Source organism: Sminthopsis crassicaudata, chromosome 4 (genome assembly GCF_048593235.1).
Source record: "Sminthopsis crassicaudata isolate SCR6 chromosome 4, ASM4859323v1, whole genome shotgun sequence".
NCBI classification, from domain to species: domain Eukaryota; kingdom Metazoa; phylum Chordata; class Mammalia; order Dasyuromorphia; family Dasyuridae; genus Sminthopsis; species Sminthopsis crassicaudata.
The window spans coordinates 276034762-276062012 of record NC_133620.1 but is presented as its reverse complement, the minus strand read 5'-3'; the positions used below and the strand labels follow the sequence as shown (position 1 = coordinate 276062012).

General features: G+C 44.9%; 1 protein-coding gene across 1 annotated transcript in view; it reads left to right on the top strand.

Moving 5' to 3' along the window:
• Positions 1 to 27251, top strand: part of TTBK1 (tau tubulin kinase 1) — a 66710-nt gene that overhangs the window by 27042 nt on the left and 12417 nt on the right. Inside the window, 1 exon segment of the mRNA XM_074310840.1 lies at positions 462 to 1008. Within this exon segment, the coding sequence (XP_074166941.1) occupies positions 462 to 1008 (547 nt within the window).

Here is a 27251-nt window from a genome sequence, read left to right as displayed (position 1 = left end):
TGGATTAGAGATGGGAACTAGAGACTGGTGGGCTGGGCTGGGGGAGTAGATTAGGGGTTTCCTCATGCAAAGATTGGATACCCATTTGTTTGGTAAGGGTTTGTAGTAGGGGTTCTTTTTTTCACATATGGGTTGGACTTGATTTCACTGACTGGGAAACTTGAAGCTCTGGAATTCTGATTCAGATCTTATCCAAATCTGGGATTCTGAGTAGAGGTAAGAGGAGATTATTTAGGAGTCCAGGCATAAAGAACTGGAATAGTGGGACAGCATGTTTTATGTTTAGGATGTCTTTCTCTGGCTCCTGAAATCACACCAGGTAGGTACAGGCTTTGGGCAACTAGGAATCTGACCCTACTGGGAAGCTAAGCTGGCCTTGGGTAGTGGGGGGGGGATGGATCTAAAGCTGGGCAGAGCAGGGCAGGGGCTGGCTGAGCCCCCAGAGCTGTGTGGCTTTGCAGGTCTCGGATGGACCTTCCGGGTTCCCCCTCCCGCCAGGCGTGCTCCTCCCAGCCTGCCCAGATGCTGTCGGTGGACACAGGCCAGGCTGACCGGCAGGCCAGCGGACGCATGGATGTGTCCGCCTCGGTGGAGCAGGAGGCCCTGAGCAACGCCTTTCGCTCCGTGCCTCTGGCTGAGGAGGAGGACTTTGACAGCAAGGAGTGGGTCATCATCGACAAGGAGACGGAGCTCAAGGACTTCCACCCAGGCGCAGAGCCCAGCACGTCCGGTACAACAGACGAGGAGCCAGAGGAGCTTCGGCCGCTGCCCGACGAGGGCGATGAGCGCAGGCGGCCGGGGACCGGGGCCGAGTCTGCCCCAGTGCGGCCCCGAGGGCGCAGCATGCAGACTGTGGCCGAGGAAGACCTTCGGCAGCAGCAGCATCACTTGCAGGGTCAGGCAGAGCCTGCCCTACCTCCCACCCCGGGCAGCCCCTCACACTCCTCCCTACACTCCGGACCCCGGCCGAGGAGGAGAGAGTCGGATCCCATCGGCCCGCAGAGACAGGTAAGATCAACGCTCCCCATCCTTTTCCCGTGCATCTCTTCAGCCTTCCTTGAGGTCCTAGGAGTCTCCGCTATTGGGAGCAGATTGAGGGTCTCGAGTTTAGGATCCGGGAAGCAGCAGCTGTCTTCTCAGAGGCTCAGCCCATTGGTTTGCTTCCCCACTTTGGGGCCTAATACCGGGGAGGCAGCGTAGTAATGGTGAGGAAAACTTCCCCGGCTGGAGAGTCAGTGCTTCTGGCTTCTAAGTCCAGCTCTGCAGCTAACTGTTTTTGTGACTTTGGGCCAAGCACTACACCTCTCTCATTTATAAAATTGTGATCTTGCTTGTTCGACCCCAAACTGGGAGTAGTGAATGTGGAATTGCTTTGAAAAAATGAAAGTAGTGCCTGCCCTCAAGGAACTTACAGTCTAGATTAGAAGGAAAGGGTAGACTTTGATCACATTGTTTTCTGTTGTTATTTAATGTTTTCAAAGGTATAAAATGCCTAATGGGTGATACAGGCAGTAAATGTGCTAAGACTTCAGAAAAAGTGATCTCTCTAGGAAATAAGGGGAGAATTATTATGAGCAGAGGTATGAAAACAGGAATATGCAAAGGTTGCTTTGGGGAGGAAGACAGGGGACAGACAATATGACTTGTAGCAGAAGCTAGAAAAGGGAGGTAGGGGTCAGATTATGGAGGCCCTTTAATGCCAGGCCAAGGAGCTTGGAATTTCTCCTGTGGGTAGAAGGGAGTGGTATTTATTATTATGCTCTCTGGGAGCACAGGTGTCAGGGTGACCAGGCATGCAGCCAAAAAACTGAGCTCCTTTCTTCTCTAGTGCCCACATGATTAGCTGCTCTCCCAAATCCTTCCTCCCCTCTGTGACCTGTGGAGTGCCAGTGTGTCAAGCTGTGTGGCCAGTTCCTCTTCTGTGCCCCTCAGGCAAGGAAGGTTTTAGTATAAGGATAAAATAGAGATATGAAATATATGAAGATATGGCACTTAGGTGGTGCCAGGGAAATATCAGGAGCTGCAGGCAGGGAGCCAGGCTGTATGCGTCAGTACTCTACTCCCAGACTCTAGAGGAGGAAGAATCCTGTGGGGTTACTGTTCTCGTCTATAATGTACTGCCTTGGTCTCACCTTGCCCCATGCTTAGGCAGTAGAGAGGCCTCCTTAGGGAGCAAGGCTTCCAGAAGAGTTAAAGTACATTACAAAGATAATGTAAGGAAGGAAGGAAGGAAGGAAGGAAGGAAGGAAGGAAAGAAGGAAGGAAGGAAGGAAGGAAGGAAGGAAGGAAGGAAGGAAGGAAGGAAGGAAGGAAGGAAGGAAGGAAGGAAGGAAGGAAGGAAGGAAGGAAGGAAGGAGAGAAAAGTGAAAGAAGAAAAGGAGAGTAGAGGTAGGGAGGAAAGGAAGAAAAAAAAGGAAAGGAAGGAGAAAAACAAGAAAGAAGGAAAGGGAAGGAGTAGAAAAAAGGAAGAAAGGAAAGGAGAGTAGGAGGGAGAAAGAAATGTGTGGGAAAGAAGAAAGAAGGAAGGAGGGAAGAAACATTTATTAAATGTGCTAGGTACTATACTAAGTGTTTTACAAATATTGTCTCATTTGATAAGTATGGGATAGCTCTTGCAACCACTGCCATGGACTAACTGGGCTGTTGGCTAGGGGCATACTAACTCTCAGAGGCCCGGTCCCTCTGGGAGCACAGCAAAGAAAAACAATGAAGACAGGGATTTGTGTTCTATTCCTCTACCTCATCTTTTGTGCCCATTCTGGTCTCTTTCTGTTTTTCTGTCCTCTTTACTTCATCTTCACATTCCCACTATCCAGCCCTTGGGACTAGGCTCCTTAGGCTCTCAGGAGTGATATATTAGGTGTTAAATCTGCAGTAGAAAGCCAGCTCCCTTTCTCCAGACCAATTAACCCTAATGTGTTCATTCTTCTTTTATGCTTTTGAAGATAAAGCTGCTCCATCTCTGCTTTCTAGATTAGAAAGAAGCCGTGTGCTTTATCAAAAGATCCCAGGTCTTTGGGAATCAGTATCATCCATATACATAGCCAATAATGATTTAGTCTGTCTGTAAATGAGGACATTAGATTTAGATGATCTCTAAGGTTCTAATATTCTAATATCTCTAAGGCTTTCTAATATTTTGTGAATCTTATTTTATTTTCACTCATATAATAAGAATTTCAGACTATTTAGAAGTGAATGATACTGTGGCAGGCTGAAAAGAGTAGATTGGGGGTACAGATGAAGTCTTGTGGCATCTTTCAAGTTAAAGTGTATAGATATTGTTCTGGTCCAGAGTTCAGTTTTCTCACAATCTTCTCTGAATTCGACTATAGGTAGTCTAATTTCAAGGGACAAAGACTTGCAGAGGTCATTCTGGGAAGGGAGAACAATCTAAGTGTGATTGACACATTAATTGACATTAATAGTCATGGATTTGAGCAACTGATTGGAACCCACTCATTATTAACTCTTCCTTGGGCAAATGATTGGAACACATTCAGTATTAATTCTTTCTTGGGCAACTGATTGGACTACATTATTAGGTAGTGGGAGTAGGGTGAGAGTTACATGAAGGCTCAGACATGGGCTATGAAGGGAGAAGCTGTTCGATTTTGCTCTTACCATCAGTCCATATAGTTGGAGAAGGAAGAATTTCAGAAGCCACATGAGTGAAAAGAGGAGACTTGTGGTGCTGAACTGGGTGGTCCAGGTATCTGAAAGTAGGGTGGGATAACTAAAAAAAAGCACTTGCTGCTGAAGGTAACAGATGAAGGTAGAATAGGAATGGTAAATGAGGAAGAAGTTGAGGTCTTCAAGAGAAGAATAAAACTATTTCCTAGTGGCCAAGCTATTGGAATTTCTGATGATACATTCCCTCTGTCTCTCCTTCCCAGCCCTACCATCTCCTGTGTTCCAGCTGCCATCCTAACTGCTTGATCACCCTTGGAGCTTTATTTTCATTTTTGAAAGCCAATTGTTTTCTTGTAGTTCCTATGACTTAATAGGAGCCTTCCCCTCATCCACCCTCATGCTGGGCTTGGAGCCTCAGGCTATGACCATCTGTCTCTTTCAAGGCAGAAATGGGGAGAAGGGGATAGGAATGTGTGATTTTGTGCTGATCTGTAAGTAGCTAAAACTCTGAGACCAAAGGGATATAAAAATGTACTGTTTTTCTGTGTATGATTGTGTTTATGTACATGAATGGGTTACTGAGTAATACACCTATGTCATGTGTCAGAATGTGACTGTGTGAGTGATTATGTATGTGCATATATGTACCACTTTATGTGGGAGTGCTTCAATTTTCTCTTCTACAAAATGAAGATTTTAGACTAGATCAGGAGTTCTTAACCTGTAATACATGGAAAGATTTCAGGAATTCCATGTATTTGGATAGAAAAAAATTAATTTTTATTTTCACTAACATCCAACTGAAATTTAGTATTTCCTTCAATTATGAACATAGAAAACAAACCACTGTCATTTTAGGCTTGATCAGACTGCCAAAGGCATTCATTACATACAAAAAGGTTAAGAACCCCTGGACTAAAAGATCTGCTAAAGCTTTTTCCAGCCCAGATATCTGGGGTTTCTTTGTATATATTTCAATGTTTGGATGATGTGACAATGTGTGGATATATTACTAATATTATGCCCCTAAATGTATCTCCTCTTTGGGATCATTCACCTGACTCTTTCTTTCCTCTCTCCTTCATCTCCTCCTTACCTCAGTTTCTCTCCTTCCTGGGAAACACTGAGTCCCAAGCTGGATTTTTAAGTTTGGGAATTCTTGAAGTGACAACTTAGTGTCTGATACCACATTTCTAGTGGTTGGTTGTATAACCCTTTTGCAGGGGCAAGCCACCTCATTCATCGTGGCCTCATTTTCTCATCTGTAAAGTGAAAGGGCTGAACTCAGTGATCTACAAGGTCTGCTAATCAGATCTATACTCTTATAAGCCTCTGATTTCATTGCCTCAGATAAAGTCTAGAAGGTATGACATGGGGAGAAGGAGCTGTACCAAGATCTTGATACAGAAATACTCATATCTATCTGCTCACAGTCCTGTCCTAGTCTCATTTTACTTCCTCCCCAATGCTGTTCTCTCAATCGTTTTCTCCATCAGTTACCATGTCTCTCTGTGCCACATGATTTGCTGACAGCTGTGTGGGAGGACATGCTATATAGATCCTGAGAGCAGAGCCCGAGAAGATGGTTCCTATTCTCAGGGTTCCAGTTGTGAAGAAGACACATGTTTGACTCTTTGGGGAACTTAGTCTTATAGCAAAGACCAGCTTTGGGGAACTCAGTCTGAAGGGATAAACACCATCCCTGTCAATTCATTTAAATTCAAACAAACATTCATTAAGCACCTGGCATTTGGTCTTAAGATTCTCCCCAAGTCTGATGGCACACACATTCAGACTTCAGACACAAGGCACACTGCCCAGCAGTGGAAAACTTGACTAGAAAATTATTCTGATCATTCCTAATAATATGTGAAGAATGGGAACTGTTAGAAAATAAAATTAGTCCTGCACATCACTAAACCCTGTTTTTGGTTTGGAAGCTTGGGACCAGGTATAAATTTCCTTATTAAAATGATCATAAAAAAGAGTAATAAATACAGCCAATTCTTAGTTATCTGAAGAAATGTGACAGCAGTAATATTGATATTCCCTAACAACATCTAATAAAGAAATGTTGTTTTGACTTTGGAAAGTAATACGTGATTTGGGGGTTGAGGTTGTCACAAGATTTTCCTTTCTAAAGCTTTTACCTCAGGACAATATTATTGTATAGTTTCTTGTTGTTGTTGTTTATTTGTTTTTGCTGAAGCATTTGGGGTTAAGTAAAGTTTGCCGAGGGTCACACAGCTAGGAAGTAAGTGGTAAGTGTCTGAAACTAGATTTGAACTCAGGTCCTCCTGACTTCAGGGCAAGTACTCTATCCCACTTCGCCATCTATGTCTTTGTTTATTGGAACCACTTAATTTGGTTGGAGTAGAAGGGTGGGTCATTCTGCAATTTTATTTCCCATGTCCCTCAGGATGATCCAAAATGGCCTTCTTGCCCTTCCTGAGAAAGAAGGGGTTCTCTGGTTTTTGGGGTTCAAGAGAATGTCTGTGGTCATTGGGAATAATTGTACTCATCCTTAGGATGAATCCTTTGACACCAAGTCTGAAATGCACAGAAGTATTTGAGGGCCATCAAAATCTGAGGGCCTTTTATTCAAGAACTGGCATGGTAGGTCATTCATTCATTCAACAGTCATTATTTTAGCTTACTTACCTATATGATGTTGAGCAAGTTACTTAACTTTTTTCAGATGTAATCTTTTCCTCTGTTAAAAAAAAAAAAAAGGCATCTATTTTAGATAGCCTCTAAATCCTTTTCCAGCTCCAGATGCAGGATTCTATGAATAGATAGTATTTGAGGTCCCTTGCTGCTTTAAATCTATGAGGATTTCTTTCTAGTCATGTCTCACATTTTTGTTATTGTTGTTTAGTCATTTTTCAGCAATGTCCAACTCTTCATGACCCCTTTTGGAGTTGTTGTTTTTTTGGTAAAGATACTGGAGTGGTTTGCCATTTTCTTCCTTAGGTTATTTTACAGATGAGGAAGCTGAGGTAAACAGGATGAAGTGACTTGCCCGGCGGCACAGTGCCTAAAGCTAGATTTGAATTCATGAAGCTGAGTCTTTCTGACTTCAAGCCTGTACCACTTAATTGCTCATATTACTACCTTTTATACACTCTGTGATCTAGCTACATTAAACTATTAAATGTTCTCTGATATTATACATTCATGCAAATACCTGGGTGTACCATTCTGCCCAACTTGGCCCTCCATGCCTGGAATTCATTCCCTTCTTCATCTCTGTTTCTTCTTCCTTCAAGGTCCAGCTTAGTTACCAACTTATCCATTCTCTCTAGCTAAAGATGATGTCTCCCTCTTTCCTAGAAGCACTTCTATAGAGCTCTCTTTTGCCCGAATGTGTTCCATGAATATGAAGCCATGAATATAAGTTCTTCATGTTTCAACTGTGCATTGAGAGCATGGCATAAGGAGATCTACAATTTGCTGATCTAATGGAGAGGATTCATATTCTCTTCTCTCCATTAGTCTGTGGGTCCTTTCACTTTTTTTTTTTTTTTTTTTAGGTCACAGACCTGACTTTGAATATTGTGTGAGTTTGCTATCTCTATGACTCTGGGTGAGGTTCTTCATGTCTTAAATGAGGGGGTTGGACTAAAGAGCCTCAAAGGTCTTTTTTGCATTGAAATCTAAGGTCCCATGATCCTACTGAAGTGTTTGTATTATGGCTTTCTTGTACGTCCATGCCTATTGCATAGGTATATCAAACATAGTTAATGTTTAATAAATGTTGAATTAAGTATCTACTGCATGCATGCATTGGGGACATAAAAAGATGAGTAAGCCCTGGAGCATGTTCTCAAAGAGCTTATGATCTAAATTTTTCTTTTTGGAGGAATCAATTCAAATAGAACTAATACTAAGTTATGTACCATTAGCAATGAAGTCTTCATCCTTGGCCAGCTCCCAAGCTCCCAATCAACCCAGTCAGTCTTTGGGGGGTCAAAAATTGCTTACCTGCTAGTATACTATATCTAGCATAAGTCAAGCAAAATTATGAAATAAAATCTTCTGTGGGGAAACAAAACAAAATTCCCCTTCTGCATCAACATGGGAAATAGAGAGTTTATTAGAGTAAGAATTTAGTCTCAAGAATGATGTCTCTCAAGTACATGTCTCTAGGCATTTTCTATAGAACTCCCCCCCCCCCCAGGATGGGGTTAAGTGACTTGCCCAGGGTCACACAGCTAGGAAGTGTTAAGTATCTGAGACCAGATTCGAACTCAGGTCCTCCTGAATTCAGGGCTGGTGCTCTATCCACTGTGCTACTTAGCTGCCCCAGTATAGAACTTCTTACTTCATTTACCATACTCTCACTTTGGATCCTTCCTAGACCCACTTCCCGTTAGGTCTTTTGATTCTCTAGGGATCTCCTCATTCTATATTCCCCATAGGGACAGTTGAAGGTGGTAGGCCATGAAGATATGTATTGGGAAACAGAACACCTACTTCCAAACACCTACTTCTTCATTCTTTTTGCAGCTGTGTGGGGATAGAGGGATAGTAAAGCCCCCTTCTTTTTGAGCCTCCTTGGAAAAGGGGAAAAAAGATTTCATATTTCACTTCTAGGAGGGAGAGTGTCCATAAAGAAGGAGGCAAGACTTAAGATAGAACTTTCCAACTAGAATTGTAGTGTGGGCTCTCAAGTCTGAATTGACTGAGGAAGGATTAGTACTATGTGCTGGCTATTCCTCCTTTTCCCCACTAAAGTGTATTTTTCTTTAACTTCCTCAGCTGAACTCCAAAGAAAAAGAAGGATCCTTCAAATTCCTGTCTACCAAACCCTTTGCCTCCTTTTGCCATTCTTTCCCTGCAGTTCCCAACCCCAAGAAAGTAGGCTGAAGGCCAGAGAAATATGCTCCCAGTATATTTCCCAGGATTGTGCAGGAAGTTATTCCTGAACTGGAAACAAGACTGCATTCCGTCCTGTCCCCTATCCTCACCCCATCACTTACAGATCCTTTTTCCAGTATTTTATTCCTCCCATTCCCAGAATAAGGAGCAGCTTAAACTTTTTCTCAGCAGATCCATTAGAGGAAACAGAAGAAATTCTACATCAAATTCTAGAAGCCCTGCATTTGTCTGGTGCTTGCCCAATAGATATACCAAACTATGTCCTCCATTACAGCCCGATTGTTTCAAAGGAAGGGAGAAAGAGGTTGTGAGTGTTGGAGGCAGGAAGTAGCATTGGAAAGAGTATTCATGGTGAGAGAGGTAGAGGGGGTTGCAGCCAAGTTTTACCTTTTTGAGTGAAATGTCCCATGGCTCAAAGGAAGGCATCTTGGGCCAGCTTTCTGCCTTTAGGAAGAGGCCATATGAACAAAAGGAGTATGCTGGGGTATAAACTTTCAGAGGAGAATGAAAGGAAGTGAGGAATGAGGAGTCACACCAGAAATCAGCAGCCAGCTCCTGGGGCAGGATTCAAGTCTGATATGCTAATAACTGGGATCACTGGAGGGACACAGGCAGGACAATCTCTCCTCAGGTGGTGGGAACACACATCTATTTCTGATGCTTGGTCATAGAGTATAACTCTCTAAGGTTCATGGATTGAGGAGTGATGTCATATATTATGTCGTAGTCAATAATCATTCAATGAATCAACATTTATTAAATGTCTACTATGTGCCATGCACTGTGCTAAGCTCAGTAGAGGGAAAAATAGCTAGGGGAGAAGCAATCTTTGAAGATATAAGAGACCCATATGTTAGGATCCAGGCAAGGCTGTGATTAGTGTGGATAGAGAATAGAGTGGCCCTTCCCAAGGGAAATGGGGGAAGGAATGGAACAAAGCTTGAAATCAGGGAGGGCTTTGACACTATGTTGAAGATATCCCCAGAGCCATTTGCTGAAGACAGTTTAAACTATCCCCAAGGCATCATAGTATAAAGGAGAGAGCACTAGACTCAAAACTTCCCTCAGACACTTACTATGTGACCCTAGGCAAGTTAACCTTTTTGTGATGAAGACTTCTAAAATCCCCTTCCAGGTCTAAATCAGCATTATGAATAAGTGATGGGAACTGAAGACTAAACTGTTCACAGTGACTAAAACTAACCTCTGTCCATTCACACATACCAGGTAGTCTCAGGCTCTTAGAGTTAGGGGTGGGAGTCAGCCTGATTTTCTCAGGACAGAGGGGAAATAATTAAAGCTGTCTAGACCACAGAACACTGCTTGGTGGTCTGCCCTTCTGGATAGTAGAGAACAATGTGGGAGCAGCTGATTGGGTGGAAAATGCCCATTTTCACCCTCCTCCATTTTCTGGCCGAATATCCATCCACTTCCTTAATCTCTCAACGGCAAAGCTTCTTAAACTATGAGTTTTGACCCCATGTGGGATATCTGATCTGAGTGCAGGGGTGATAAAATCATGTAAAAAGTTTTCCCTGTAAAAAGGGATCATGATGAGAAAAAGTTTTAGAAGCTCTGGTCCAGAGTAGGTAAATCAAGCAGAATTCAGCACCATGGACTGTACTCCTTGAGTTCAAAACCCTTACATTGTTTTCCAGGTAGACCAGAATTCAAAACAATGGTCACTAGATTTAGTGAATGTACAGTGTGAAGGAAGATAAATCTTATACATGAAACAGTTTAAGAATGACTTCAACAGAGTCGACTTTGTAGTCTGAAAGACTGTGTTTTAAGTCCTGCTCCTGAGAGGCTATGTGACATTTTAAGCAAGTTATTTAACAGTTATTCAGACACCAAGATTGTAACTTGTAGAGCAGGTGCTAATTGGAACTGATAAGGGAGAACTACAAGGTGAAGGGCTTCTTACAGGAATGAGAGGGGAGAAGAAGGTGGGTAGAAAGAGGAAGGACAAACCTTTGTTGGGATAGCAGGGACATCCTGCCTTGGCATGAGGGTTGGCTGGAATTGCCTCTCTAGATCAAGAGTAGCTGTGCTAGGAAAGGGGCCATAACTCAGACAATTACTAACTTCCCTTGACTCATCCAAATATTGCTGCCGTCTGTAAAGTGTTCTGCTATGGTGTGATGAAGCTGGAAGAGAAGGAGGAGGAAGAGAAGGAGAGGAGGAGGAGGGGGAAGAAGAAGAGGAGGGGAAGAAGAGGGGGAAGAGAGGAGGAGGAAGAAGAAGAGGAGGGGAAAGAGAGGATGAGCAGGAGAAGAAGAGGAAGAGGAGGGGGAAGAAGAGGAGGAAGAAAAGAGGGAGGGGGAGGAAAGGAAGGAGGAGGAGGAAGAAGATGAGGAGGAGAGAAAGAGGAGGAGAACAAGGAGGAGGAGGAGGAAAAGGAAGAAGAAAAAAGGAAGAGGAAGAAGAGGAGGAGGAAAAAAGAGGAGAGGAGACGGAGGGGAGAGGATAGTGAAGAAATGAAGAAAATACTGTTCTTGCAAGTCGATAGACTTGTTTAAACCTGATTTTCACCAATTTACTAACTCTGGCCAAGTCACAGACCTTTCAAGCCGAGGCTCAAGTTCCCACCAAAATAATGCAAGTATTTGTACACTCCTTACTTCTCAGGCCTTGTTGTGAGGCAAACTGACGATGTAAAAGCACAATGGGAATGTGGGTTATTTTTAATATTGCAAACTAACACATGGAGAAATCCAAAAGGGCTTGATAAATATTGAGTACCTAAGTCCCTCCGGGGTTCCCTGCGAAGGAAGTGTAAAGCCGGGTGAGGTTGCTCGGGGAAGGCTTCGAGGAGGAGGTGAGTCGGGGACCGAGGAGGTTCCGCTGAGTGACTCGTGCGGCAGGCGGAGAGAGGATGAAGGGGCCGGCGTAGCCTCGGAAGGAGGAGGAGTGGAGATTGGGGGGAGGAGTCGGGAAGGAGCTCGGAGCACTCGGCAGAGGTTAGGAGGCAGGCTTCAGTTAGCGAGTCGTGTCCCGCTCTCCCCACCCAGTGTTCCCAGGGACGCCGGCGTCTAGGGGGCTGTGAGCGGCGTGTTGGCCCCCCGAGACGGAGCTGTCGAGTCTGTGCCTGACGCCTCTTTTCCCTCCACTCTTCTTGGTCTCTTTCAGTTGGAGGAGGACAGACTCTCTGGGCACTCCCTCCCGAGGTACAGCCCCCTTCGACGACTGGCGTCCTCCGTGTTCTCCTCCTCCACGCTGGAGACGGAACATTACCCTCACCCCGGCGGCCCCGGCTCCGGCTCCCTCATTCAGCGCAGCCGCTCGGCCGAGAGCAGCCCAGTCCGAGCGCCCCACCGGCGCCACGCGCCCCTCGCGCCAGGCAACCACAGACTCATGCCCTCGGTGCTCCGAATCTCCAGGTCCCAGCTACAGCAGGTGTGGGCCCGGTTCACCCACAAGACCTAGGCTGGGCCCCCCTCCCCACCAGAGGGGGCAGGGCGGGGAGGGGGGCACGCCGAGGGAGGGGGGCGGACAGAGAAGGTGGCTCCTTCCCAGAATGCAATAATCTCACACACACACACACACACACACACACACACACACACACACACACACACACACACACACTTTTCCTTCCCATCATGCAATACATGCTACCCCCAATAACATTGGCTCAAGGTACTGTAACATTTCCTTTTCCTGACTCAAAAACCATCCTCCATCCAGCCCAAACACGACAGAAGGTCTCTTTCCCCATCCCATCTCTGCCCCCATTTCCCTTTCGTCCGGGACGACAGGAGGGGCGGGGAGCCGGGGTGGCGGTGATGGGCGTTAGCGCTGCTCCCCGGCCTCTCAGACGCAGATGACGCACTGTCCAGTGCAGGGAAGCGAAGGTGTCAGGGAGATGGGGCGTCCCAGACCTCGGGGTCAGTCCGGGGCGAGGGTTCTCCGCGCCGTTTAATCTGTGACCGCCAACTCCTGCTGCCCTGTGGGACTTACCCTCTGGCCACCTGGCGAGGCAGGAGGCAGGGCAGGGAGAGAGCGCGCTGCTGCCCGCGTCCGAGCAGCCAGAGGCCCTCAGAGCAGGCGGCTGAGCCAGAGCAGGTGTTCAGGAGGAGCACGGGGACCACTGGCCCGGTCTGGGGAAGTAGGCAGGGAAGGCTCACTTCTCTCCCCCCCCCCCCATTCCCCTAGGAAACAGCCCGTAGGACCTAGCCCCTATCGCCAGTGTCATCATCCCAGAGGCAGTGTCTCCCAGTCATCTCCCGGCCCTCAGCCTCCCCTTTCAGGTGTTCCTCGGAAATGTCCCTTGGGGCCCAGCAAAGGTGCCTCCCCACCTCATACTGGCCAGTGGCATCCGGCCCCTCCACCCTCAGGGGGAAGGAGAGGGCGGCACTCGGGAGAAAACCGCAGTCTGAGGCTGGGACTCCCTCCCGGAGGGTTTTCAAATGTGTTTATTGTAAAGAAGCTAATTTTAGCTGGCTGTGTGTGTGCTGGTGTTTGCCCTAACATATTGAGGGGTGGGGAGGGTTGTCTTTTTATTACTGAGGAGTTAGCTCCATGCTGTCAGTTTCTTAAGCCTACCCCCTCGCCTCCCTGCCTCCTCTTTTACCAGCTGTATCTAGCTGGAGTTGGTGATCCCAAGGAAATCCCACAAATGGAAAAAAGGGAGAGGAATTTGGAAGAGATGGTCATTAAAGTCTTTGGCAGCTTTGATATTCTATTTTCTAGGACTCCGAGGAAGGGAGAGCTGTCCCTGGTACAGGGTGTTACAGGATCATGGGTCCCTTGGTGATGGGAAGTCTTTAGGGACCAGGCCACTCTTCATTTGTATTTCTGGTGACTAACTCGGATTTCCCTTCATTTCCCTTGGCCTCAGTTACCTCATCTGCAAAACTGGGCGGTTGGGTTCAATGACCACTAAGGTCTTTTTCATCACTTTAGAGTCTTTTCCAGCTCTAAAGTGATGATCCTATGATGGTTCTATTTCATTCTCTTCCAGTTCAGTGGACAAGTCGGGGGCTGGGTGAAGCAGGGATTTTTCTCTCACCCTTCCATCCTCTTCACAAGTCTCCAACCCAGGGGTCTCAGATTTGATTAGCTTGAGTTTCTGTGTCTGGAATCTGAATTGTAGTGTGTTGACACTGGAAAGGATTTTAGACATCATATATCCATCTCTTTGCATTCTCTCCACTTCCTACTACACCTTCTTCTGGCCAACAAGCTTTAAAAAAAAAAAAAAAAAAAAAAAAAAAAAAAAGCATTCTTCACTGGCAGTCCCATTCCCTCATACAATTTGAGGTCTTGAGTTCTCTGCCCTCTACCAGATTTGTAATTCAATTTCCAGTCCTTGACTCTGCTGCCCTTGAAACTTCCAAATGCTTTCTTCGGAGGGTAAGGAATGATTTCTTCTGTGTCCTCTTTCTAGGAAGTGGCAAGCAAAGAGCCTCCAGGAAACAAAAGCACAAAACAGAGGCAGGTAGATCATCAACTCCAAAAGCCATCCATCCCTAGGATAAAAGCTAAGGATAGGGATAACCTTTAACCTATCCTCTCCTTCATCCCAATAACCCACTCTTTTCCTCAATTCTGACAAATCCCTGAGCTGAATTCCCAGTAGACTCTCAAAGGACTACCCCATCTATACCTATTTTAAAATTTTGCTTATCCCCTCATTTTTTGTTATCTCATTAATTGCCCTCAATTCAAGAGAATATTGAATATACCTTAATTTCCATGAATCTTCCCTTTCAGTCCCCTAATCTTTTCCCATTCCTTTTAGTTCCTTCTATTTCTAACTACCTTGAAGGCCCCTCCCCTTATCAGTGAGACTTACCCTTTCCTCCCTTACCCCCAGAATTCTCCCCTAAGAGAAGATCAACAGAGACTTCCAAAGACCTGGGCTAATTGGAATTAAGTCACTTCCTGTCAGTGTGAAAGAAGTCAGCATTATTAGAGGACATTCTATTAACTAGAATTCTCCATTAATCAGTCCTTTCATGTAGTTGTAGTTCAGCAATCACTGATGTCACATCCACAAAATCATGAATACTTTCTAAATCATCAAAGATCAAATTTCATTCAGAAGGGTTTTAGCATTTTACTGTGTTCCCTTTGGGAAACTGCAACCTTATTCTAACAATACCTTATGATAAGGTATAGAGACTTTTTTTTTTTAATCAAGAACTCAAATAATGTAATCCAGTGCCCAGCCTTTCAGAGTAGTTCATTTGGGAGGTCATAGCTCAAAACACATTAAAATTCCTCTTTGAGGATTGTTTTTGGAGTCTGAGGCCCTTCAGGGGTGATATCCCTGGAGTCTTTAAAGATGATTTTATTTTTCTTGTAAATAGTCAAAAATCATTCTGAGCTAGTACTTCAGAGTGGCATAGATAGTCAGGCTGGGGAATGATTGGCAATCCTGTGTGGCTTAAAGTGAGATGTGACTGCCCAATAAGGTGGCAGAAAATTTTGTGTGATTTTTAAGCAGTTCTATGAAGGCAATTCCCTACATGGAATGAGCCCAGCCTTTGTTTGGATGACTTCTGATGTGCTTACTTGGAAAAGGATGTTTGTGGCACATTTTTATTTTATTTTTTTTATTTTCTTTTTCTGAGGCTGGGGTTAAGTGACTTGCCCAGGGTCACACAGCTAGGAAGTGTTAAGTGTCTGAGACCAGATTTGAACTCAGGTCCTCCTGAATTCAAGTGCTCTATCCACTTCGTGTGGCATATTTTTAAACAGAATTTTTGGATTTTCCAGAGTATCTCATTTCCTGAGGATGCTAAATAACCAGGAACTTACCTAACTTATTGGTTTATTTATTTAGTCTTTTTTTTTTTTTACTTACCTAAATTATTTATTGGTAGAAAAGGGAATTTTTTTTTCTTCCCTTTTTCCCTTCTTTGTTTCCCTAAAAGAATGGAATAGTGTGTGAGATGACTTCCTTCCCCAAAATAACCAGCAGCCTGTTCCCTTTCTCCCTCACCAATAGGAGTTTAGGACTTTCCTTGTTGATTCATCTTTGAAAGAGGATTAACAGAGCAGGTTTCACCCATATTATCTGCATGCATCTCCTAATGAATGGCCTGGAAACAGTCTTTCACTTCTGGGGGAGGCTTTACTCCCTTATCTTGGTTCCTTCCCACCCTCTCCTTCTCAGTCATTTACCAGAGTGACTGAAGTTGCAGGACGGAAAGGCAAGGGCAGAGGTCAGAATGCAGTTGTAGTTGGAAGCCTGGTCAATGTGAACCCCCAAATGAAACACTGGATGTTCAAAAGCAGACTTTGTATTTGGAAATAGTCCCTAGGGCAGAGTAATTTATATGGCATTTAACAAAATACCCAGGTCCTACTGAATTCTGAATTTGAATTCTTTGGTCTAGTAGCAAAGGCACTAGGATGATTTTTCTTTGGCCTCTGAACATCTATGAGAGAGCAGCTTGATATCCTGAAAAAAGTCACCTTGGGACTTCCCCTTTCCAGATTTCTCTCCTTTGTAAAATTAGAGTTGAATCAGGTTGCTCTTGAAGTCCCTGAGAAATCCAATGACTCCTTGATTCTGTCTTTTTTGAAATGCGTAGGCCTTGGACTTTCTGGAGAGTGGAGAGGCCCAGACTTTGGAGTCTGAAAAGGAGGTGTCTTCTCCTTGACCCACTCAAACTAAGTGGGCTTCTAAAGAGAAGCTCCTGCTTTTTGGCCAAGCAAAGTCTGTGGATCATAGGACCTGATATCATCTAATTAAACTCTCTTATTTGATACAGGTAAAAAAAAAAAAGTCCAGAGGGAATTAAATGTCTTGCCAGACAGTGGCAGTGACAGAGCTAAGATTTGAATGGAAGTCTTCAGACTACAAATCTAGGACTCTTTCTGTTATCCCAAGCTAAAATGCCATATGCCTGTCTGTATATGAAGGCATGTATGTGCATGAGCAGCTACATACTTGAGGGTTTATGGGAGTGTATTCTGTGACTCCATGTAAGTTTTCAAAGATAGCCATGTGGTCTTCCTGGTGTGTTTTAGAAAGGTCTTAATAGCTTTTGGTCCCAGGGCAGGAATTAGATGGGCAGAATAGTTGCCAACCCTTATCTCCCATCCCAATTTTCCCTGACTTTCAAACACCTTCAAGCGCCAGGTCCACTCATCCAATGCAAATGGATTGGCATGAAAATCCATGGAAGGCATGAAAAATTAACCCTTAACCCTTGATCTAATGAGGGACTAGAATTTGGAACTTCTGGACTATTTCTAGTACATTATTAACCTTTTATATCCTCCTTAAGGGATTTCCACTTGCAACTGCATTAGGTTTCATGATCTCCATCCCTTTCTTATTTTGCCTCTTTTATCCTAGGCTGGATCATTAAGGCTACTTCTATCAATGATTTCAATTTGGGCCTGGGAGGATGTGTAGTAACCTCACCCAAGCCTGACAGGCAGGCCATAGAGGCTTTGAAATCTCTCTCCTGCTCCTTCTTACTCCTGTTCTATCCCAGAAACAGAGCTACAGAGCCCAGTACTCTGTTCTATGTGTCCTTGGATGCTGGGTGTGTTGATTTTAAGATGACCAAATCATTTTGAAGAGGGGATTAATGCTGATCTGGGTGGGAGAAGTAGTGAGTTCATCTCTCTTCAGTTTGCCAGTATCCTACCCAGCTTTCAAGGATATTTCCTTTCCTTACTGTGTTCGGTATATAGTTCTTGACTGGGATGAATGGGGGAGGGGAGGAAGGGAGAGACTCTGGGGTAAAGTCTTTGTCAGGATTAAGTCCAACCTAAAAGATAGGACCTGGGCCAGTGACCCTTTTGCTGGTGAGAGGCCTCAGGGTGCTACAAGTACTGGCATTGTAGAGTGGTTACAAAGGTCTAAGGAGTATTCTAGACCAGCTTTCATTAAAGGGAAAGGACAAGTTTCTTTTGCAAAAGCCCTGATCCATAAGCCAGAGAACAGTCTAGGGGGGCTTTATTTACTTCAAAGTAATAGCTAATTTTTCATCACTTTTTCACTAACTCTCACCTCAAAGGATCTTCACATCCTCTCCCCAGGACTATTTTCCACAGTTTTAATGGATCCACACTAGTTAACTAAGTACCAGACCTTTCCCATCTCTACCTTTGTACCCAAGCCATGGGGCAGGTTCAGTTAAGTGTGAATCTCCATCTCTTAACTTTTAAAATTTCTCTCCCACTCTGTCACCCCATCTCCCCAACTCCTGCATCTCTGCTGTTGGGCAGTGGGATGTTCTAATTTGTCTTTCCTGGATGAGTTTGACGAGTTCATTGCCTTCCCAGTACCTGGACCATCTAATGATAGAAGATCCATTTTCCTTCAGGCTTCCCACCAACTTGAGGATTGGGGTGGGGAGTGAGTACAGAAAGAAGGGGGGTTGGTATCCAGCACAATACCAGGCACAGAGAGGACTCTGGGGTTCAGGGTAGTGAAAAGGTCAGGCCAAGGCAGGGAATCCTTCAATCTTGCTGACTTCTGGTAGTCCAGGGCAAGCTGGGGCGGGATCAGAACACTAAAGGGCTATAACCTAGGAGGGATGAGGTTTGGAGATTGTAGGGTGGGTTTGGGGACTTCAAGTGCCCTTCTGGTGGGGGGAACTTCTAGTCGTACACCCTTGTCTGGAACCGTTAGTTGTGTGTGTGTGTTTGTGAAGGGGGGCACTGTCCCAAGAAGGCTCTGTGGCACTGCTCATATTCAAGATGGTCCCCCAAACTTCATTCTTTCCAGCCTGCAGACGCATAGTGAGGGTGGGGTTGAAGAAGACCCTTTTGCTCTCTTTCGATGGCCCCCACCCAAGTTTTATTTTCGTGAGACTTGTAATTCTGCTTGAGCCACACAAAGCTCTGCCCTGCCCCTCATCTCCTGGCATATCAACCCCCTGCCCCCAACGACAAGCTAGAAATTTTCCCCAGCTCAGACTGGACGGAGGCGGTGGCGTTTCTGGGCTGTTTTCCCAAAAGTTCATTCACTGTAGTAACTTTGTACTCTGCCCCCCACCCCCGCAGCGGCGATCGATCGCATCACGAATGTATCTTGTGTCTTTTTAACAAGCTGCTAAACTAAGCCGCGTGACCGGGGATAGGGACGCTGGCGTGGGAGGAGAGCGTGGCACCTGGGATACTTAGGGCCCGGGATGGGTAAGGGAGGTTTTCTCCCAGCACCTGTCCGCTTGGCTATGAAGCCTGCCTCCCCTCCCCCCCGAGATGGCTTCTGCTCTTTTATGCCCCAGGCCTAGTACCCCATTTCCCACACAGATTTCCAGAGCTTCCACTTTGGGGTGACCTCAGCCCCCAAGCTGGCAGTGGGGGTTCTTTCTCATTGGCTCCTCCCAGAGGAGCTGGGGACCTGGCTGCGCCTCCTCCCCAATTGTCTGCTGCTATTTGTATATATGTTGATTTCTTTTTTTGCCCCTGTCCTGGTCTATGTTCTCACCCCCCCCCCATCTTGTTTCCTTTGGCCTCCAGCTCTCTTGTCTCTTTCCCCTAGATGGGGCCTGGAGGGTAGCGGAAGGAGTCCCATCCCCCACCTTTTTACGTGCTTCCAGAGTGGGGATCGAGGGAGTTGAGCCTGGGGAAAGAGATTTTGGAAAGGGGGTTATTTTCCTGGCTCAGTGGGTTTCTCTCCCTCTCACTCCACCTTCCCCCAATCCTTTTTTACCTCACCAGCCAGAAGAGCTGGGTTATCCATTCCCTTACCTCTAATTCAAACCCCCCCCAAAAAAAATTGGCCTTGCAATTGGATGCCAAAGAGCCTAAAGTGAGGGAGAACGAAGCTCAGAGCCTGGGTCTCTCCGAGCAGTCCTGGCCCCCACTGGCCATGCCCATTGTTCCAAGAATCCCTATCCCCTCTCTTCTCCTACTGCCCCCCATAATGGAGGCCACTGGGGGGCCCCTAACCTTCCACTCCTCCCCACAAAATAAACTCAGGGACCAACATCTGCTTCCTTTGCACTTGCTCCATCACTGATCCCCTCCTATTCTCCCCATTTTTAGGGGCTGGGTTGGGGGGGGAGAGAGAGAGAGAGAGACAGGGCTAGGGCTTCTTTGTTCTGACAGTATTGAGCAAGAAGAGGGGCTGCCCCACATTCCTTCATCCCCATCCTCATTCCCATCGACCATTTGGGGGAGGGTGTTGATTGGGCAGCTCAGCCTGGGGGGGGGGGGGCTCAGCCCAACTTTGAGGCCATATGCATCCTTCTTCCTCTCCCTTCTCTCCACCCTCACCCTTCACTCAGCAAGCACCTGCTGGCCAGGAAGCGCTTTCTTGGCCAGGAGGAGGCTTGGGGTTGGGGGCACAGGAGACCCGAATCTCCCAAAAGATCCTGAGCCACAGCTGATTTATCCCCTGAGCCTCCTCCAATCATCACTCCAGCTCTTCCCCCGCCTTTTTTTAATGCAATAATACTGTATTATACGCTTGCACTATTCCCCCGGGGCAGACTAAGCATGCAAGAAACAAGAAAAGAAACAATTGGAAGCTTCTTTTCTTTCTTTCTTTCTTTCTGTTTGTTTCTTTGTTTTCCTCCTTTTTCGGGGTCCTGCCCTTCCCTGGTGTACATAGCGGTTTAGAGAGCGGCTCCGGGCTCTGGCCTCTGTATAATAAAAGCATGCACTGAGCGCGCTCCCGCCCTCCGCTCTCCCTCGCCTTCCCCTCCGCTCGCCTCGCTGGGCTGCCTAGGACTGCGAGTACTGTACAAATCCAACACTTGAAGACGACACACCAACTACACAAACGCACACGCGCAAGGTCACGGGGGTGGGGGGCCGACACGGACACGCACCGACACGCACACGCGCGGGGGTAGAAAGGGGAGAGGGAGGAAGCGCCCTAAGGGCCCCCAGCCGCTGTGCAAAGGATTTTGTGCCTTTTTAAAGTCCCTGTATGTTAATCCAGACAATCCGGAGAGCTTGTATACTACCAAATCCTTATTAAAGACTCCTTCCAGGAATCCGCCAGCGTTCTGCCTGCTTTCTTTCCGCTCTCCTGCTCTGGCGGTCACCCCCGGGCTTCTCCGTCGCCTCAGGGCCGCCGGTCCCAAGGATTGGGCTCAGGGCTTCCATGGGAAGGAGAAGGGAGAAGAAGAGGAAGGCTTTCCTGGGCATATTAACCCTCCCCCTCCCTGCTGAGGCTTCGTTGGCAGGGAGAGGGGGGCTCCCGAACTAGAGCTGTTTGGGTCCTTACTAAGGGGCGTCAGGATCTCCACTTGCCACTTGGCGTGCAGAGAGAGCTGCATTCCTTCTCCTTAGTTTCCTTGTTAAGCATATATTTACGCTGTGTGCCAATCACTACCCTGAGAGAGAGGGGGGAACACCGGCTCCCCCCCATAGGCGCATACGGAGAGTCGGGCTACACTAGAACTCCATCTGAGGAAGGGAGGGTCTGTTCCTAGCTTTCTGGAGTGAGAGAGAGATTTGCCGGTGGGGGCTTGGTGGCCCAGGGATCAGTCCTGGTTTCCTTTTGGGAGGATGGTGAGGAGGGGCTGGGGGAGAAGAGACCCTGGCCCAGGAGGTTGAGCTGGCACAGCGCCCCTTCCCTATCTTTGTCTCTGGGCTGGCAGGAGCCTGCATTCCTGTTCTGCTCCCTTGTTTCTCGAGCTAGTGGAAACAGAAAGCTGAGGACTCTGAGAGGGCCTCTGACCTTGTAAATGAGTGGCCACAATGGCAGAGTCTAGTATGCTAAGAGTAGAAAGGGGGTAGGGAGAAAGGGAAAGAGAAGGAAGGAGAAAAGAGACAGAAGTGGGGAGGGAAAGAGGTGACAGAGCAAGGGTGAGTGAGAAAAACTCAGGAAAAGGAGAGGTGGAGGGTTAAGAGTGAATGGGAAAAGGAGATAAGAATCAGAGAAGGGGGAACAGAAAGGGGGGAAACAGGCAGAGCGAAACAGCAGAAGAGGGTCCATGGGGAGAGAGCGGAGACTGAATTACTGGGTGGGGGTGGGGCAGGAGAAATAGCTTGGGGAAGGAGGAAGAGGGAGGGAGAGGGAGATCAGCACTGCAGAGCAACTGCCGCAGTGCCCAACCCCCAGGGCAGCTTGGACACTCTCCTAGACTGTTATTCTCCTCTGGGTAAGGAGTGAAAAAGCAAACAAACAAAAGCCCAGTGGAAGAAAACCTCTTCTTCACATCTGATCCTTCCCCGGAGGGGACCAATGGGAGTGAATTTTCTAGCCCACCCCATCCCCCATCTCCTAGGACATTTAGGGTTTGATTTATTTTATCCCTATTGTAGGTTCCCAGTCTTTGCTAGGGGAGATGGAGCCCTAAGGTGAGGAGTCAGTCAGTAATAATTTTAACCCACAGCAGGGATTTAGAGCTGGATTACTGGGAACAGAGAGAAGTAACTAGCTAATGTATACACTCCTCCGTGGTGTGCTCCTAGGCACATTCTAAGGATGGGAAGGGCATGAGGTGCTGGGAAGGACCCAGCTCCCAAAGGCCTCTGGTCAGTTGGAAAGGAGTGTGGCTGCTGGAGATTAATCAGAAATAGAGGCCAGAAGCACAGAGAAAAAAAGGGGGAGAACCCAAATCCAGGAAAACAGAGCTTGAGAGGAAAAGACAGATGAAGAAACAAAGAGAAGTGAGAGACAGAACCATATGCACTTTACAGTTAAGTAGTAAAACGAGGACAGACTCTCCCTAGCCTCCCAACAACTACTCAAGAGGTACCTTCCTGCACTGAACTGTAGGCTAAGGGAAGCAGAAGAGGTTGGAATGGAGGTTGCTTGGACTGATGTTCCGCAGTGGGTGGGAGGAGCTAGATTGAGTTTTCCTCTGACAGTTCCCTTCTGCTCCTTCTCCCCACTTTGCATGGCACAGGGTTTAATACTGGCTGAATTGTAGTGAGAAAAGTGCTAGGCTGAGAAAGAAGAATTTTGGCTGTGTGTGACTCTGTGCACAAAGGAGTTAGAGTAAATTAACTCTATGGTCCATTCCAACTCAAATCTCATCCTTCCTCAGAGAGAACCAATCAGAGTGAATTTCCTAGCCCACCCGCCCCCATCTCCTAAGACTTTTAGGGTTTGATTTCTTTTATCCCTATTGTAAATTCCCAATCCTTGCTGGGGGAGATGGGTCCCCAAGGTGAGGAGTCAATCAATCAGTCATAATTTCAATCCATTCTGGGATTTAGAGCTGGGTTGCCCCCTCACTAGGTCCAGATAAAGTAACTAGCTAATACATTAGCATTCTCTGATATTCAGCCTATAGCCTAATAGGGGATCCATACCCAGACCCTATCAAGTAAAGACCATTGAAGGGATTTTTGACATCTTGGTTCCCTTGTAAGCACAAGGAAGAAAAATCAGATGCCTTCTCCAGTTCAGTGCCCATACTCATAGTCTTGCTTCCATTCATTTTAAAGTTTAGGGGATCTGAGTTTAAATTTGACCTCAAACACTTACTAGTTATGTGACCTGAACAAGTTACATGATCTCTCTCACCGAGTTTTCTCATCTGTAAAATGGATATAGGTTATTGTGAAGATTAAGGGAGAGAATATTTTTAAAGTGCTTAGCACAGTGCCTGGCACACAGCAGGCACCTCATAAATGCTTGTTTGGGTTCCCCCCCTTTTTTTGTCAGTTATAACAAAAGGGATGGGGAATAATTCTAGCTCCTTGGGGCCCAGCTCTCTGCGAAATTTAGGGGAACACAAAGGGAGACATAGTACACGTGCATGAGAAAATTAGGATTTGTGTCAGCTTTGGGGTAGCCCATAGTTCATAGGGAGTTATTTTCTTTCAGGAAAATACTAAACTAAGATCTGCCAGTCTAGTTCACTTATTCCTCTCTGAGGGAAGGAATTAGCAAAAAGTCAATAATTTACAATGTAAAGAATACTAGAATTAAAAGATTTGGCTTCAAATCCTGTCTTTGTTGATTACTATGTAACCTTGTGCATTTAACTTAACTTTCCCCAAGGTCTCAGTTTCTTCATCTGTAAAATAATCAGTTTCTACTAGATGACCTCAGAGATTGTTTCAAGCTCTAGTTTTATTACTTCTCCAATTCTGCCTCCTCCTCCTTCCTGATCTGTTCTAGGATCAATATTGGCTCTTTCCAGTCAGCTTAAGACCAGACACCCGAAAATGTTTTCTTTTAACCTTAGGATTGCTCTCTTCTACCTTTAGTGCTAAGGGAGTTTACTCATCACTAAGATAAAAAAAGGAAACACACTGACATGTAGCTCTTCATACTGAAGGATAATAAAGTAATAAAGTAATTAAGGGTTGAATAGACCCTTTTTAGTTCATCTAGTTATGTTGCAGAAGGGATCTCATTATAAGATTCTTCCTAACTAATCCAGGGTTAGTAAAGACCTCCCCACTTCTCTGATCCTCCAAGAATCTCTCTAAAACACTATTTCTCAAATCATATTTAACAGAATTCTGGTATTCTACCATCTTACCTTATTGTGACATTTTCAGTGCTAATAGTATTTTACTCCTTTTGATTATTAAATGTGAAATTGGTATCTCAAACTATTCTGCTGCCCTCCTCCAACCATATGTTTTCATCTATGTAAAGAACTTCAGATTGGCAACTTTTCTGTCTTAGAGAATTGTCTGGGTCATTTCCCTGACTATGGTCTAGTATGTGTTTATCAGTCAACAAACATTTGTTAAGTATTCAAATACCATGCCAAGTACTGTGTCAGAGGCACAGGACTTGAACTCTTTTTGACTCCTAAACTGTCCTCTTTCCATTAGGTCATGTTACCTCTCTGTGTCTTTTAAAAATAAACATTTATTTCCTAAAAGAACCCTCCCTTCCAACAAAGAGTTAAATAAAAAAATTAACACATTGGTCATTTCTGACAAAGTTTGTCTCATTCTCTACAACCACTTTACCAAGAGAGGGAAGCATATTCTACTGTCAGTTTTCTAAAATCATAATTAGTCACTGAAATGATCATGTTTATAATATTTTCCTTTTAGACTTAGATACCAGTCCCATCTATGATCATCCTAATTGGGTCTCCTAATCTCTAGATACTCTCATCCAGAAATATAAAATACTTAACCCACTGGCCAGTGCAGCTGTAACCAGATTAAACTAATTGACAAATATTTAACAAAACAAAAAAAAAACAGAATATAGATGGTATTAATCAGTAATTTTCTAACTCAATATGTGGCCTACAGGGATACTTTTGTAGATTTAATGACTGTTTATATTTGAGTCTGACCCCACTGATCTAGGTAACTTTCTGAGACCAAAAATGGCAGAAAAGGTGCTGACCTGAATTAGTAGAAGTTTTCTCAACTGGAATTTCCCTGTGATGAAATCACAGCTTGTTTCCCTGTTTCTACAGTTCTACTTTCTTCTACCCAGAGGGACATTGAATGGTTTTTCATTGTTGCTTTCCTTTATGTTATTGTGGATATTATTGTGGGAAAGCATATTGCTTTCCTGGCTCTATTTTGCTTATTTCACAATGCATCAGTTCATACTGATCTTCTTAAGTTTTTTTGAATTCTTAGTTGATGTTTCATATAGTAGAAGAATATTATATTACATTCACACCCCACAATTTGTTCACCCTACTGTCTTTATTCAAAATGCTTACACAGACAAAATTGGCTCAATTTCCTCTATTCCTCCAAAATTTCCCAACCTCTATATCTAAAGTATTGCATAACATCAAAGCATTGAGCTATTCTGTGTAAGTTCCATCAATATATTCCAGACTCAAAAGTGATCTGTGTCCAAATTAGTTTGGGAAACAACTCCAAAGTTCAGAGAACTCAATGGTTACCGATTCCCTCACTGTTCATTCATTAAACAAACATTTTTCTAATGCCAGTTATTTGTAAAGTATCCTACTGGAGCTAAGGGCTAATGTAAAGTTAAATAAGTCTTGGTGAGTCAATCAGCAAATATTTATTAATTACTTACTATGTACTAAGCACAGAGCATACAAAGAAAGGCAAAAAAGAAGGAAAGAAAGAAAAAGGCCAAAAGCAGGGAAACAACTTTCAAACATCTATATATAATATATATGTAATAAATTGGAACTAATTTCAGAGGGAAGCCACTAACTTGAAGGGGCCTAGAAAACCTTCTTGCAAAAAGTGAGATTTGAGCAGTCTTGAAAGAAGACAGGAAAGCCAGAAGATCCACGTGTGAAGGAAGGATCAACAAGTGGGTCATTAGATTTTAGAGGATGTGGTGGAGAGTAAAGTATAAAAAGAATGAAAATTTTTAAAGGGGACCTGGTAATAAAAGACTTTAAATTCCAAACAGGATTTTATTTTTGATCCTGGAGGTAATAAATAGGGAGCCACTAGAGTGCATTGAAAGAGGATTGGGAAAATTACCCATGCATATGTACTGTCAAAAAAAATGTTATAATTATAAAATTAATTTTTTTAAAAAGTAAAAAAAAAGAAGAAAGTGATAGTTAATGTGAGCTTTAGAAAAACTACTTTGGAAGGTGAGTAGAGGTAAATTGGAAAGGGGACAGGTTTAAGGCAGGGAAACCAAATAGAAAGCTTTTGAAATAATCCAGGCTTGAGGTGATGAGGGCCTGCCTATACCAGGCTAGCAGCTGTGTGAATGGAGAGTACATATACATATACATATGTGATATTGTGAAGGTAGAAATTATAAGACTTGACAACAGATTAGATACATTGTTGTTGATTGTCCCTTGTTTTCTCAATGAGAACCATAATATCTGGAAGGTGATGCAAAAAAAAAAATTGGCTTTAAATAAGGAAGGGCTATGTAAAGAGACCAGTCTTACTTTTTCCATCTGCATCTTTATGAAGATACAGATCAGGAGGACTGGAGATGGTTCTGGATGTAGAGACCTTGGTCTTTTTAAGCTAAGGTTTTTTTAGATAAAAGATCTCAGTTTGACTGAGGCAACATCCAATCTGTGATTAACGATAGGCTAGAAGTGAGGCAGAAAATGGTCCCTTTTAAAGAAAGAAAGAAAGAAAGAAAGAAAGAAAGAAAGAAAGAAAGAAAGAAAGAAAGAAAGAAAGAAAGAAAGAAAGAAAGAAAGAAAGAAAGAAAGAAAGAAAGAAAGAAAGAAAGAAAGAAAGAAAGAAAGAAAGAAAGAAAGAAAGGTGGGCAAAAGGGAGGGAGAGAGGGAGGAAGGGAAAAAGAGAGGAAGGAGGGCGAAAGGGAGGGAGAGAGGGAGGAAGAGAGGGAGGAAGGAAGGAAGGAAGGAGAGCAAGACAGAGAGACAGAGAGACAGAGAGAGAGAGAGAGACAGAGAGACAGAGAGACAGAGAGAGAGAGAGACAGACAGAGAGAGACAGAGACAGAGAGAGAGACAGAGACAGAGAGAGACAGAGACAGAGAGAGAGACAGAGAGAGACAGAGAGAGACAGAGAGAGAGAAGAAGAAGAAGAAGAAGAAGAAGAAGAAGAAGAAGAAGAAGAAGAAGAAGAAGAAGAAGAAGAAGAAGAAGAAGAAGAAGAAGAAAGAGGAGGAGGAGGAGGAGGAAGAGGAGGAGGAGGAGGAGGAAGAGGAGGAGGAGGAGGAGGAAGAGGAGGAGGAGGAAGAGGAAGAGGAGGAAGAGGAGTGAGAAAGAGAAAGAAGAAAAGGGAGAAAAAGTTGTGTTGCTCCACTAGCTGATTCCAGTTGGGTTTCCCTTAGAGTAGGTCCTCTTACTACTCAGAGGTTGTTGTTTATCCTTTGTTCTTAAAGAAGACCAGGAATGATGATCAGGGAGGTGATGCTATGATATGCAAGTGAATTAGATTTAAGTGAGAAAGAGCTGTGCAAAGCCACCAGCCTCACTTTCTCCCCCAGTGTC